This window comes from Microplitis demolitor, chromosome 7 (genome assembly GCF_026212275.2).
Source record: "Microplitis demolitor isolate Queensland-Clemson2020A chromosome 7, iyMicDemo2.1a, whole genome shotgun sequence".
Classification (NCBI taxonomy): domain Eukaryota; kingdom Metazoa; phylum Arthropoda; class Insecta; order Hymenoptera; family Braconidae; genus Microplitis; species Microplitis demolitor.
The window spans coordinates 18878591-18893293 of record NC_068551.1 but is presented as its reverse complement, the minus strand read 5'-3'; the positions used below and the strand labels follow the sequence as shown (position 1 = coordinate 18893293).

Genomic DNA, 14703 nt, shown 5'->3' with positions numbered 1-14703 from the left:
TTCGATAAATCTAAATGCAAATAAATCCAAAAAGTTTAAATAACAAAAAGCTCACGTGAAAACAATAATTCTGGCACAGATTAAATCGAATTTGTAACTTTAATTTAAGGATAAGCAGTAAACTATTGTTAAAGCTTTAATTAATGAGGTTGTTCTGCGAACAATTACAGCAAAACACGTTATTTTAGGACTTAACGAGAGTAGGAGTGTGTTTATTCTCAATATATATATTTATAAGAAACTTTTAGTAGAAAATAACGTTGCGAGTTTGCCCTCGAGTTCGTGTGAAAATTTATTTCATCTGGTAATTATATCAAAACTCGAGTTAAGCCGACCCTGACCCGGCCAACTTTATCAGGGTAATGAAAAATTATTTTTTTGTCTCACATTTAATATTTCTCGTTAACATATTACGTCGATAATCGCCAGATTGTCATAAAAATTAATAAACGACCACAGCGTGCGCTCAGGTGTTATTAAATAATTTTGATCCATATCAAGATCTGGGATATTAAATTATATTATATATTTACAATATCTTAAGCCAAGTACTGAATTAATGCAATTGCCAGTTTGCTAAGGTAATCTTACAGCTTTCGTAATATTTTTTTAGCTTTATACTTTTTTTTTCTACCGTCTTTCGGTTTTTATTTTTATTATTATCGAGTCTTATTGGATCTTGCAGAGATACACGTTAGTAATAAAAACAAAGTATTTGGTGGTTTAAAAAAGTGGTAAAAAAAAAAAAAAAAAAAAAAAAAAAAAAAAAAAAACAAATATGAGTACGAATGGGTGGGGACAGGTTTCGGGCCCGAGAATATATAAGCTCGTGGGCGAGACCGAATTCCAGTTAGTGAGGATAGTTACTCGATATAGAGTAGTGATTTTAATTCAATTATTTTATTCTTATCTAAAATTGAATTATTTTATTTTTTTTGTCAAAGTTTTTTTTTTAAATAAAAAAATGATTGCGCTGTTGTTTTTTTTGGGAGTTTGTGGGGCTTCTAGGATTCCCATGGAATCAATGATGGAAATAAGATCTAAATCACTTGAGGATTTAGCTATGGAACCATCAAATTTTGTTCAGTCATCAATTCATTCTATTCAACCTCGTTATTTTGTTTACAATTATTTGCAAGTGAGATTGAAAAAAAAAATTTATTTGTTTTTAAAATAAAAAATGTGGATCTTCATTAGCATTAAAAAAAATTTAATTTAAAATTTTAGGTAGATCCCCATAAATCATATCCAGTACTGAGTTATCCTTATGGTAATCCTGGTAATGCATACGTAACATCGTCATTTAATTACTACGGAGCGCCTCTTTATGATTATGGATTCCAATTAAGCCCGGTAAAAAATTCTCGTTATTATATAAGCCTACGATTAAATTTTATTTGTTTAATTAAAACTGTAACTTTGTAAAAATGTATATTTAAATTTGTATTATAATTTAGCAGGTGTTTACGAACCTCCAGCCGTTTATTCCTCATTACGTTCCACAACAACCGAGTTACGTTCCTCAGCAGCCGATTTCGACGACTACCCAGCGACCGTTTGACGACGGGATTGAAAAACTCGACGAGAAAATAGATCCTGATGTGGAAATTAATCCCCCAATGAGCAATGAAAATTCAGATGACGACTCTGTCGTCGTAGAGTCTCTATAATTTTTTTTTACCCTCACATTTAATTTAAAATTTTATAATTTCATATTAATTTTTTATAATAAAATAAATAATTTAATTTTAATGCCTTTTATAAATTTCGTTTATCTCTTTATTGATAACAACTGTAAGTAATTTTTTTTATTTAAATCTGCGTTGTTCTTTTTTCAATGAATGCTTTAATTTTTTTTTAATTATTTAAAAAAATTTTAATACCATTTCTCTAAAAAATTAGCGGAGTAAATCTCAGTCTAAAATTCACTCCGAAGGCAATTTAATTTAATATTGAAACTCTGGGTCGGAGTAAAATTTACTCCTAAACAAAATCACTCCGCTAAAAAAACAAATTTCCTATTTACTCTGAATGCGGAGTAATTTTTTTTACTCCGGAATTCTGAGTAGAGTAAATTGGGATTTAAATAAAATCCATAATTATTCCGAGTTAACTTCGAATTTTTTAAATTTTATGACACGAAAGTCATTGGGTGTTTTTAAAAAATGGGGGAGGGGGTGAAAATTTCATTAACAATTAATGAAGTTTTCCTTCTAATGCCGAGATTTTTTTTGTATACTTTAGATTGGTGTAAATTAATAAAATTAAAATAGCGGACAAAATTAACAAGGTTGCCATAAAACTTTTGACAACCAATAGATCGTCAGACAAATAATACAATTATATATTTATATATAAAATAATTGAAATGATTCTATGCCAATTGTTTCTTCTTCATCACAGACACTTCCAAAAATAGCCCTCAGACATTAAATAAATTTATTTATAATTCAAGCTTTGAACGCAATCGTTTCCCGCCTTTTTATAGTTAATCAATTTAACAAAGTAACAGGAATAAACCATTTACTGGACATGAGTATCCAGAAATAAGTTGATATTTTTATCGTTACTCGAAGAGCGGCCATGGAGATCAATCAATTAGTGCCGATGTAATCTTTGGTCGAGTAGATTGAAGAGACAATTGGATTCAGTAGACGGCACTTTTAAAATCCATCTCAGGACCTGGTTTTAATATTAAATAATTAAAGTATAAATAAAAAATAAGGTATCAATTTGTTTAAGAATAAACAGCGACAAGTTACGATTAATGAAAATTCTTATTAAAAGAACAAGAAGCTGACAATGTTTTTTTGTTGTTTTTTGCGGTGGGTAAAAAGATAATTTTTAAAAACTAACAGTAAGTAGAACTAATTATCATTATTATTATTATTATTAAGTGTCTTTACGTGACTAAGTGGTTGGTAAAAATAAAAATCATAAACTTTTTTTGGTTGGCACTGGAGGCGGCGGAACATCAGGGATTTTAGTTTGAGTTTCTTGTTTAGTTTCTTTAGCTTCTTGGATGTTAGCCGGTCGCTTAGCAGAATTTTCTTGAGGAGCTAAACGAGTGCTAGGAGGCTGTTGAGGCAGAAGAGCCGCTGGTACTGGAATCGGACCTGCGGGTTGATAATTTAAGTAGTAAGTTCCAGGTGGTGGTACATGAGGAGGTAAGTTGTGACCGTAATAGTATGGATTGAAGTAAACTGATGACTGCGTGCTCGGGTAGAAAGTCAAAGGCACTCGGTCTTTGTCTTTGTCCTTCTCTTCTTTAGACATGTCATCAACCTCGGAGTTTTTTGAACCATCGGTTTGCTTGCCGAAGTTGATAGACACTTCTTTCATTTCTTTGCTGACTGATTCAGTGTTCGGGTTGTCAGCGGGCTGTGGATTTGCTGGTTGGTTTGGATTCGGATACGGCATTCGGGGATCAAAAGGCACTCCTGGGACCAGAGGCACTGGGTCGTAAGGGCCGTAGGGGCCCCATGGTCCATAACCATAAGGTCCATAGGGTCCATAGGGTCCGTAAGCTCCATATGGGTACGGATAATATCCACCGTAATAAGGCGGGTAGTAACCAACGACCTGACTCTGAGCTACAGGCTGGACTACTGGGTAAGCTTGCGATGGCTGAAGGTTCTGGTCACTCGTCACCACGACATTGTAAACTTTTGGATTCTTCAACAACTTTGGCGATGCTTCTGCTGATATTTTTAACGACAGCAAACATGTCAGCAATAAAATCTGTCAATAAAATTTATTAGATAAATTTATAAATGTAAATATAAATATGTATTTTGCTTATGTCTATATTGTAATTATTATTTAAGATTAAGTCTAGTATTTACTGTTAATTATACACGAGCTATTGTATTATGAAACCTTAGGGGCGTTGATGACCCTCACGATTTTCTTACATCCGGTCTTCTGACACCATTAATAATATTCTCAATAATTAATTATTTTTTTTGCGCTTACATAAGTCAGCAAATAAAATATTTGTATTAAATAATTTAAATATTTAAATAAAATTTTCACGATATTGGGTTTGAATAATTTAGCGGGAGTCTGAATAAATTTTCAGGATAAGATCTACGGTGAATAAAATGATGATAAAATTTGATAGATTGAATCATGAAAGTCTAAAGTCAAGTATCAGTTTGAGAATGAGGATCATTGAAAGTTTAATAATAAGATGGAGATGAAGATGAAGTTCAAGTAGAAGAAGAAGAAGTATGTTGGTACTTACACGTAAGAATAAATCCATATTATACTGAGCACCAGTCCGTGAGCAGTAGATAACAAGTATCAGGATTCTCGACCTGGTACCTTGTATATACGTGATCGAAACCAGGGTCTCCAGACCACTCCAGACATAAACTCCCACTTACATACCCAGTTGGCGAAAGTACTTGATGTGTGACATTATTATATTATTATTACAACTAGTACTGCAACGTGAATGCGCGTAAATAAACCTCAGGACTCGCGACTGATTGATTGAACCAGTCGCCATTTGTTTGTCATTAAACTTATTCTTAATTAATTTTAAAATAAACACTCCATTAAGACAATTGTTATTATCTATATATACATATATATTTATGTATGTATATATATTATTTATTATTTAAATGGCAAAGGCAAAGAAAATTCTTACAGATGACAACAAAAAGGCTACAAGTGGCCTTGAGTCTTGAGCTCTGGCATTTTATATCGGCTCGATTGGAATGTAACACATTCGTCTTAACAGTAGCAATGGAAAATTTGGTAAAAATATTATCAAAACAAGTACGACCGGTGACAATAGTAACAGAACCCCGGCGTAAATAATTAGCCACCAGACTGGCGAAATACCAAGTATTGGATTTAACATTATAAATTAATATTATTATTATCTTGAGATTTAAATAAATATGTTTATCATGGCTGTTAAGTCATCGAGACTGATGGAGAGGCTTCGTGTCCTTTGTCAACTGTCTAATTTATTCACCATTTCTGTAATAAAATATAAGTAGTAAGTAATTTTGTTTATATAACTAAAAACCTCAAGTAATAAATATATCATTATAAATAAATAAAACCCATTGTTTTTTATTGATACTGAAATTAGCCAACTGATAATTTTTTTAATTTTTAAAAAACGATAAACTTTAAAAATTGCACCCATAATTTTCTACATATGCATATTTTTTAAATTAAACTATTGAAAAAAAAAAGTTCAAAAATTGTCTGCCAACTTCGCAATTTATTTTTTACAGTAGTTAAAAATTTTGAAGGTTTTAATAAAACGTTTTGCTGTTCTCGTTGAGGGAATTGCGACGGTTGAAAGTACGTATGATGCGGTCGTCCTTGTACTTACCGTAGCAAAACTGACGAAAGAGGTAATGAAGCAATAGCAGCGATAGAGAATGCTTTGTGTATACTACAATATATATATATATATATATTTTTTTTTTTTCGCTTCTTTACTATCAACAGTACTTGCAATAGCATAAACACTGCTATCAAATAAATATATATTGATAAATAATGACATACAACAGTGCTTCCAATGACAATTTAAATTACCCTGCACATGTTTGTTGTCTTGTTGTTACATATGTCTATATATGTGCATTTACTTGTGATAAAAAGAATCCAGTAATAATAGAACAGGCAATAATTGCATGAAAGAGAAATTTTCTTCATTGCGCAACGGCATTACACATAATAGGATTATTCAATGCATCATATATGATGTGAAGACACGATTATGATTTATGTAAATTACAAAAACAATAAAATTTAAATTATTGATTAAAAAAGTTTTTAAAAAATTTGTTCTTATACGCCCGGCGATCTTGATAGTTTCCGGCGAACTTGGACGACAAGTGAACTAATTACAGTAATGTAAAATAGTAGTAATGGTAATTAAGTAAGACATGCTGCAATTTACAAGAGGTTTAATTAAAAGTAATGTGAGTTTAAAATAAAAAATGATTTATAAATAATAAATACATACTTAGCGAAGGATGAGCTGGATAAGATAAAATGTATGACTGTATCGCAAAAGGCGTCTGGTAGACTGAGTTAAATGTGCGGTAGCTGATGTTGCTTTCCCTTTCTTTAGTTGCTGGACAGTGACTCGGGTCTGAGTTCGTGGCTTCAGTTACCTGGTCGCTGGTACCAACAACCGCACACTGTTGTTGTACAAATGCTCAAACACTTTATTTGTTTCATCAGAAATACTTTAAGCGCTTTACCGGTCTGCAAACTAGTTGCCACTGACGAGTTTTAATTATTTTTTTTTATTTTTATCATTTACTAATGTAGTAAATATATTCCAAGGACGAACAACCACTGAGTCAAGTCATGTTTAACGTGTATATAAATATATATTTTTTAAAATACTTATTATATGAGTATATTTTTAATTTTAATTACAAATTTTCAACGGCGATTATTTTTTTTTAAACATTAACATGTAGAAAATATACGGATATAAAAATAACATTGTCTTCTAATTATCATTTATTATAATAATATTTAACCTGCGTGTCTCTGTATTTTTTCTGACACTGGGTCTTTTAGGAAACAGTCAAGTTTTCAGTTTCTAGGCTTTAAAAAAATTCTGGATTACTTGAAGGCTGATACGCAGCCAAGTTGCCAAAGTCAAAAGTTTAAAATTGTCAAAACTGGTTCCTAAAGACCCAGTTTACACGCAGGGATAATTTTGCGCTATTGGTTAGTGGTTATTATTATTAATAATAAACCTGATTATAATTTTTCAGTCAATTCAGGAACGGCTTTAAATAAATCAGCAACTAATCCATAGTCGGCGACTTGGAAAATTGGAGCTTCTGGGTCTTTATTTATCGCTACTATTGTTTTCGAGTCTTTCATACCGGCGAGATGTTGAATTGCACCGGAAATACCCACGGCAATGTATAGATCCTTAAAAGAAAAAATTAATAATGATTATGATAATCAAGCATTCGGTCATTGAATTATAAATCAAGTAAAAGATCTCACTGGAGCGACGATTTTTCCAGTCTGTCCCACTTGCATGTCGTTGGGAACATAACCAGCATCTACTGCAGCTCGGGAAGCGCCGACAGCAGCGTTTAATTTGTCAGCGAGTGCGTAAATAAGTTTGAAATTTTCGCCAGATTTAAGACCTCTCCCTCCCGACACGACTATTTTAGCTGATGTCAACTCGGGTCTATCAGATTTGCTCAGGTCTTGTTTTATGAATTCAACTTTGTCTGATTTATAGTCGCCGGCTGGCGCTGGTTCGGGAGATAAATTTCCACCTTCTAGGGGTAGCGGCTCAAATGAGGTACCTCTGACCGTAACAACTTTGATGTTATCTTTGACCTTTACTGTTTGTAATGCATTGCCGGCGTAGATTGGTCGGACAAATGTATCTGAAGACTTTATGCTGATAACTTCGCTCACTGGGGATACGTCGAGTTTTGCTGCGACCTACATTTTATTTTTTTTTTTTAATCGATTACTTACACATATACTTTATGCTTTGATAATAATTACTACACATATATATATATATATATATATTTTTTCGTATATGTATGGAAATAAGTTATCAGAAATTGGATATTGGATACTAGATTTTAGTTTCCTATTTAGATAATTCAGTAAATTCTGATTTGTATTCATAAAATCTGATAAAATTTTTTTTGACGAATTGATACAAGAAATAGATTTTACTTTTCTCTTATAAATTTATGAGCCTATGAAAGTTGTATAGAAAAATTTATCAGAATTTACAAGAAGCTCTTTCTGAGCTAGAAAACAGCGAGAAGTTCTAAGGTTGGCCTACAGGTCAACCATTTTTCAGATTTTATCAGAATCTACTGGATTATTTAAATGTCTGATAATAATAATATATAAAAATAACTAAAACTGACCCGTGGTAGTAAAGCTTTACCAAATGCGCTGGCACCAGCCATGATGTGACTAAAATTGAATTGTTTGTGGGTCGCTATGATCAGAGGTGTTATAGACTCTGGTGTTAATCCTTTGAAAGCATCGCTCTCAGCTACGAGAACTTTGTTGATGCCATTAGCTTTGCATAATGCGCCAGCAGCTGGTCCACACTTTGTTCCAGCAATCAGTACAGTTACGTCACCACCAATTTTCTTGGCCGCACTAAGTGCTGCCTGTGTTATTGGTGCCAGTGTTTCATTATTGTGCTCTGCTATCACCAGTGTTGACTCCAGACGTGCTAAAGACCCAAACTGAAAGACAGGTTTCAACATATGTCAACAAATGGTTCATTTAATTAAAACTAAATACTTATCAAGAATAGAAAATATCATTTTTTATACTTACACATGTAAATTAAATTTTTTTTTATGATTATGTAAAAATATCTACTTACTTTGGGATGTCTTGCACTTTTTAAACAATTTGCGAACATTTTGTGAATTAATTGAACAATTTTTTTTGCTGAAAGAACCACGGATGTATTTTTTCACTGAACAATAAACTATGAGCGATGACAATGAACTATTGATGAAAATTTATGTTTTATTTGACAATAAGATAAATCAGGAGTTAAAAAAAATATTGAGGCCAAAGTCCTCTAGATCAGAGATCATACATCTTTAATAATAATTTCAAAAATGACACTAGAGGGCGACACATGCTGAGAAAATATTTAAATAAGACGTCATTGATTTTTTTGTGCGGGAATATTTAAATTTATGGCAACGCTTGGCGAGAGCTAGAGCTAGAGCATTTCCGAATGCACCCAGACTAAAAAATATACTCGAAATTTTTTATTTTTATCAATCATTCTGATTATTTGCGCGGTAAATTGAAATATTTGAATAATAAATTATTAGAAATGAAAAAAATTAAAAATCGTGTCAAAATAAAATGGCGGCATATAATAGAAAAATATTTCAAATATTAGAAAAAAACACTTGAGTGTTTGAACAAACCTTGGCGGGGAAATAATATGCAGAAGGGTGTCCTAATACACTTGGAGATTTGAATTAAATTGCTCCGAGTGTATTGCAGCTAAAAAACGTCACTTAACTGCTATTTCCCACCAGACGATGCCAGATGATTTTGCTCAGGAACTAGGAAGTCATCAGCATCAGCCATCAGCAACACTTTACACTATCACCGAACACTCAACACTTAACGATACCCCAGACACTTTGCACAATTTAAATTTTACAAATACTGCACAATTTAATTAAGCAATAACTATGAGCTACAAATTTAATGAATAATTACACGACGCCACTGCAATATTGTGTTTCAATTCAAACGTAAAGAAGGATCTGGACTACTGCTGCCATTTTCGATGATACTGACTGCCGCTATCGAACCGCCAGTTGATACGAAGCAATCGACTTTGCTATTCATCGACTGCCCCCACTCTAGCAAAAATTTGAACGCCGAATACAGCGCCGCGCAGCAGCGGCAACTTGGCGCGAAATTTTAAAATTGAAATTTAGTCATTTTATTATAAATCGTGCCAATAATTATATTAATTACCGAATATCATAAATTTTCACTGTAATTTAAAAATTAAAATTAAATGTTTATTAGTCATGTTATAAAATTTATGAAAAATAATTGTAATTATATACTGAGTTGACTATATCTATTTTGGTAATAAATTATAAAATGTGACACATGTTTGAATTTTAAAATAATACCGCGTACTTGTCTGAGCGACTTCAGCGCGCCACGCGGGAAAAATTCAAACTCCAAAAAAACATGTCAAAACTCTAACCTAAAAAAATATCAAGTGTTTACTTGAAGAGTTGCTGCTATTTATAAATAAATAAATGTGTAATAAATAAACAAAATGGCAGACGTCCGTGACATTTTGGACATTGAAAGTCCAGCAGCCGGAGAATTAACACGTGAGTCTATATTTGGTAACAAAAAAACAGTTAGAAAATATGATTACAAAGTTCCTAAACGTCCTGAGGGGATGCATCGTGAGGTGTTCGCATTATTGTGCAAAGACAATACTGACGTGCCACCAATTTACCCCACTGACACCGGGAAAGGGTACAAGCAAGCTCGTGCTAAGCTTGGTATGAAAAAAGTGCGCCCTTGGAAATGGACACCATTTACAAACCCAGCTCGTACTGACGGTGCTGTATTCCATCACTGGAGACGCGTTGCTGATAATACCAAAGAGTATCCATTCGCAAAGTTCAATAAAAAAATTCCTGTTCCAAGTTACAGCAACACGGAATACAACCAGCACCTGGCTGTCAACGGATGGACCCGCGCAGAGACAGATCATTTGTTTGATTTGTGCCGCAGGTTCGATTTGAGGTTCATTGTCATCCAGGACAGGTGGGACAGGAGTAAATTTCCTCCTAGAACTGTCGAAGATTTGAAGGAAAGGTATTACCAGGTTTGCGGCGCGCTGACTAAATCTAAATCTTATTCAGATAAAATTTACGTATTTGATGCTGACCATGAGAAGCGACGTAAAGAACAACTGAAAAAATTATTCGAACGCACGCCGGAGCTGGTCGGTGAAGAGCAAACTCTGCTGACGGAGCTGAGAAAAATAGAGCAGAGAAAAAAAGAACGAGACCGCAAGACACAGGACCTGCAGAAACTGATCACCGCTGCTGACCATCAAGCAGACCCGCGTAAAAATGAACGGAAGCAGGCATCGAAAAAGACGACGACTACAGCCAGAAACAGGCCCAATAAATCCGATGCTGCCTACACGCAGAAGCTCCAAGTGGTCGAGTCTGCGGGAATCAAATTCCCAGATTTCAAAAATAGCGGCGTGAGTTTACGCGGCCAGAGACTGAAGTTACCCAGCAGTCTAGGTCAGAAGAAGATAAAAGTTATTGAAACGATGCTGAATGAACTGAAAATGGATTTAAATCCCCCGCCTACTGAAGAGATTTGCCAACAATTTAATGAACTGAGGAGCGACATCATTCTGCACTTTGAATTACAAGGAGCTCTCGCTACTTGCAATTACGAACTTCAGTCACTGCGTCATCAGTACGAGGCTCTAGCGCCTGGAAAAGTAATTAATTAACGCGATATATATTTTAACTAATAAATAAATTAATTAATTTTTATTTAAATGTTTCAGACTCTGACTATCCCAGCAGCGCTGATGCCTAAAAACGAAGAGGTAAAATCTGAAATAATTGATGTCGTTGGATGTATATAATTAATTACACACTAATTACCGATTTCCATTCAGTACCAGACTGGGAAATTAAAAACTTCTCTATAAAAAATGTATTTTTAATTAATTAATTAAAAAAAAATAAATTACTGGTATTTAAAATTATCGTAATAAATTACGATCTTATTGATAATCAATTAAGTAATAAAATATAATAATTAATTGTAATTGCAAGTGTAATTTAAGTTTTAAATGAATGGTAATACTTGTAAATAAATAATACCTATTAAATAGTTACTTATATCTCTGTGTATTTTATATTGTCGACAAAAAGTAACAATTTACGGTCAAACCGTATAATTTATCTACAACAATCTACAATAGATTACAATATGTTTAATTTTATTTTTATTTTATTTATGTTTTCTTTTTCAAATATTTATTTAATTCACTTTTATTATTATTATTATTATTATTATTATTATTATTATTATTATTATTATTATTATTATTATTATTATTATTATTTTGTTAGGCTGCTGGAGAGAAAGTAAAGATCGATAATCAGGAAGGAGGAAGGAAACATTTTGATGGTCCGACTGGCCTCCTGCTTTCGCTCCATTAAAATAATAATAATAATTATTAATTATCATATTTTAAAATAAATCAATAATTAGTCTGCGTGGATTAATTCGATCTCTACGAACAATCACTCGATATCATTAGCAGTACTTGGTACGAATTGATATATCTGTCAACGATAATAAATATATCTCATAAATAATTACTTGCCGGGTGTTAATTGAGGCAATTAGTATTTTTAAAATTCAATTAATTTGATAAAAGGTTTAAAAGTTTACAAGATAATCCAGTACAATATCCGTATCTATTATTTTTATAATTTTTAATAATCAACCATCAACTTTTATATAAATTTTTAGTTAAACAAAAACTAAACAAATATAAATATATAGTTTATAATTTATAACAAATTATAAGTATATATTTATTGACAACTGGTATTTTATTGTGTTTAGATCGAGGTATGAACTAGTCCAGTAGCTTTTCTCGTACATTTTTTTAATTATTTTAAATAATTTATTGACGCACGTATTCACTCATTGACGCTAATGTCAGGTAATTGATAAAGCGAGAAGACTGTATTATATTTTTTTTAATAATAAAGAGCGTTATTAGTTTTCTTTTTTTAATTTTTAGAAATATGATAGTTGAGTAGTGTCATGAAAAGAGAAAATGGAAGCGAAGTATTAAGCAATTGATAAATGTCATAGTTTATTTTATTGTTATTTATAAAATTTCAAATCGATAACTTTTAGCGATCATCAGTTTTAAATATTTCTATTGTCCTTATATTTAAATTCAAATTTTTAAATTTCCCAGTATTTTATAGTGAGCGATTTAGTGCCACCGGTAATGATTTATGAAAGTGATCGATCGAATTAAATATATTTGGTTAGAATTAGTGTAAAGCAACTATAGGAAGAAATTTATTTTTAAATTGTGTAAATATATAATAAGCTGCTTTAATTTATAGCCACTTTCTGAAAATAGCTTTCAACATTGTAGAGTCGAGAAATTTTACATTTTATTTTTTTATCGATAACTCTTTAAACAATCCAATAAGTTCACTTACGATTTTAAATTTAGAGCGAAAATAGATAGAATTTAATTATAAAAAAAATATAATAGTAAATTATACAACTAGTTAGAAAAATAGGACATTACGACCCTAGTGTAAAATTGCCGGCAAACACGCAGATTGGAACGCCCTCTTTTTCTTTATGGTCTACAGACGATTTTTTACCAGATCTATACCTGAAATTTAAAATTACCGCCTTATTTAGAGAGAAGAAAGTCATTCTTATAAGAAAGTCAATGATGAAAATTAGCGCATGCGCAATTCTTCCTACAGAGGGAAAAATTTTAATTTTTACCGACATTTACACACGCAGGCTGTAATGTTCTATTTTCCTACCTTGGTGTATAATTTGCTAAAATTTCTTATAAGAACGACTTTCTTTCCTTTAAAAAGGGCGGGAATTTAAAATTTCAGGTGTAGATCTGGTGAAAAATCGTCTGTAGACCACGAAAAAAATAGGACATTCAAAAATGCGTATTAGCCAGTAGCAATTACACATGAGTGCTGTAATGTCCTATTTTTCTCACTAAGTGCGTAATTTACTATTATAATAAGAAATTATTAAAACAGAGCCAGAATTCTTAGAAAAATTAATAAATGCAAATCAGAACTTATTTAATTTTTTAAGCAGAGCCGATAAATAGTTTTTCTATAAATGTATAATATAAATTATTTATAATTTTCATAAATCGAATACATAATTAAAGGGCAAAATTTTCAATTTTTTTTTAATATCAATGAACATATATATTAATTTAACATATTTACCGCCAATTTTTAAAAATTTCATAGTACATTAGCACAATCGTGATTTCACCGCTCAGTCAAACACTAAAAGCAAGGCTTATAATTTCGTCTACGAAATTTTTCATCGTTATACTTTAATTACTCTTATTATCAACTGGCAATTATACTTTTACAATTAACATATTCAATTATGAATATCAATTAATTAATTTATTTTAAAAATGCGTACATGTGTATGATATGATAGACAATTTATAATTGGTAATAAATATCAAAGAATTTATAGCAACAGACCAAATAAGTTAACGGACTTGGTAGATAATTTATTCATTATTTTCATTTATTTATTTTTTTATGTCATTTATAATTCAACATTTAACATGAGGAACCGCGCTCAAAAAGATTTATTAAACATAACACGGCCACATAATTTATATAATAATAAATATTATTTAACTCCATTAACACATGTCCTTTACACAGGATATGTTTTTATATTTTTTTTGTTATTTTATTTTTTTTTTTTAACAATTCGCAATACTTACAACACACATTTATATTTTTTCTTTGTCAACAATTATCATTCTTATCGATTTACATCTGAGTTGTCATTAATTATAGTCAAGTTCCATTTTTTTCTACTTCATTCCTTCAAGTTAAGTACAATAATTAATTAATTAATAGATAATTATAATAGATATGTATAAACATATATACACATACCGATATGTACAGGGCAACATAAATGTATATGTATATGTGGATATATATTGTGTACATTTAGATAAACAAATTTTAATTTAACAATCAATAAATTAACCTGTGAAAAAATACATCAGATCTACCGAACTCCATTATCTCAGAACTTTCCCTCAATTTTTACCCCTACTACGAGCTGCGCAGTCTCCCACTAGACACTATACATTAGTATGTGTGTGTATATTTATGCCTGCATCATTAATGTAGTAGTAAGAGCGCATGCGCTCTAGTTTACTTTTTAATAGAGAAGGGGCATCCGTTAAGTCGGAAATCACAGAAATTTCTGTTCCTCCGTAAACTCCGAGTTAATGGAGTTCGACTGTACTTAAGTCTGCGCAAACTTTTTTATGCATTAGATCAACATAGATCAATATAGATCTTCTTAAGTCTACGTAGACAC

At 31.5% G+C, this 14703-nt stretch overlaps 4 protein-coding genes across 5 annotated transcripts; 2 read left to right on the top strand and 2 right to left on the bottom strand.

Annotated features, from left to right (window-relative positions):
• Window positions 1-872: 872 nt before the first annotated feature.
• On the top strand, window positions 873-1752 carry LOC103575738 (hypothetical protein). Of its 2 annotated transcripts, none has more exons than XM_008555652.3 (3): window positions 873-1138; window positions 1228-1353; window positions 1461-1752. In XM_008555652.3, the coding sequence occupies exons 1-3, from the start codon at window positions 965-967 to the stop codon at window positions 1668-1670; spliced, it is 510 nt and encodes a 169-aa protein (XP_008553874.1). In that variant the 5' UTR covers window positions 873-964; the 3' UTR covers window positions 1671-1752. The 2 variants fall into 2 exon arrangements, with proteins under 2 accessions (XP_008553874.1, XP_008553865.1); XM_008555643.3 differs by having other exon boundaries at window positions 1458-1752.
• Window positions 1753-2772: 1020 nt separating this feature from the next.
• On the bottom strand, window positions 2773-6314 carry LOC103575750 (uncharacterized). The gene is made up of 3 exons (XM_008555666.3): window positions 6002-6314; window positions 4247-4995; window positions 2773-3741 (listed from the first exon to the last, which is right to left on the bottom strand). The coding sequence occupies exons 2-3, from the start codon at window positions 4262-4264 to the stop codon at window positions 2935-2937; spliced, it is 825 nt and encodes a 274-aa protein (XP_008553888.1). The 5' UTR covers window positions 4265-4995; window positions 6002-6314; the 3' UTR covers window positions 2773-2934.
• A 61-nt stretch (window positions 6315-6375) lies between these two features.
• On the bottom strand, window positions 6376-8618 carry LOC103575767 (electron transfer flavoprotein subunit alpha, mitochondrial). Its single transcript, XM_008555695.2, has 4 exons — window positions 8384-8618; window positions 7911-8240; window positions 7012-7464; window positions 6376-6933 (listed from the first exon to the last, which is right to left on the bottom strand). Exons 1-4 carry the CDS (start codon window positions 8420-8422, stop codon window positions 6757-6759), a joined length of 999 nt encoding a protein of 332 aa, XP_008553917.1. The 5' UTR covers window positions 8423-8618; the 3' UTR covers window positions 6376-6756.
• A 1114-nt stretch (window positions 8619-9732) lies between these two features.
• Window positions 9733-11403, top strand: LOC103575775 (DNA methyltransferase 1-associated protein 1). Its single transcript, XM_008555707.2, has 2 exons — window positions 9733-11029; window positions 11099-11403. Exons 1-2 carry the CDS (start codon window positions 9830-9832, stop codon window positions 11177-11179), a joined length of 1281 nt encoding a protein of 426 aa, XP_008553929.1. The 5' UTR covers window positions 9733-9829; the 3' UTR covers window positions 11180-11403.
• The last annotated feature ends 3300 nt before the right edge of the window (window positions 11404-14703 follow it).

Coding starts and splice junctions, on each gene's coding strand:
- LOC103575738 (XM_008555643.3), top strand. CDS start 965: ATGATTGCGCTGTTGTTTTTTTTGGGAGTTTGTGGGGCTTCTAGGATT. Junction 1,139..1,227: donor TTGTTTACAATTATTTGCAA/GTGAGATTGAAA, acceptor TTAAAATTTTAG/GTAGATCCCCATAAATCATA. Junction 1,354..1,457: donor ATGGATTCCAATTAAGCCCG/GTAAAAAATTCT, acceptor ATTATAATTTAG/CAGGTGTTTACGAACCTCCA.
- LOC103575767 (XM_008555695.2), bottom strand. CDS start 8,422: ATGTTCGCAAATTGTTTAAAAAGTGCAAGACATCCCAAA. Junction 8,241..8,383: donor AAAGTGCAAGACATCCCAAA/GTAAGTAGATAT, acceptor CCTGTCTTTCAG/TTTGGGTCTTTAGCACGTCT. Junction 6,934..7,011: donor CTGGAAAAATCGTCGCTCCA/GTGAGATCTTTT, acceptor TTTTCTTTTAAG/GATCTATACATTGCCGTGGG.
- LOC103575775 (XM_008555707.2), top strand. CDS start 9,830: ATGGCAGACGTCCGTGACATTTTGGACATTGAAAGTCCAGCAGCCGGA. Junction 11,030..11,098: donor AGGCTCTAGCGCCTGGAAAA/GTAATTAATTAA, acceptor TAAATGTTTCAG/ACTCTGACTATCCCAGCAGC.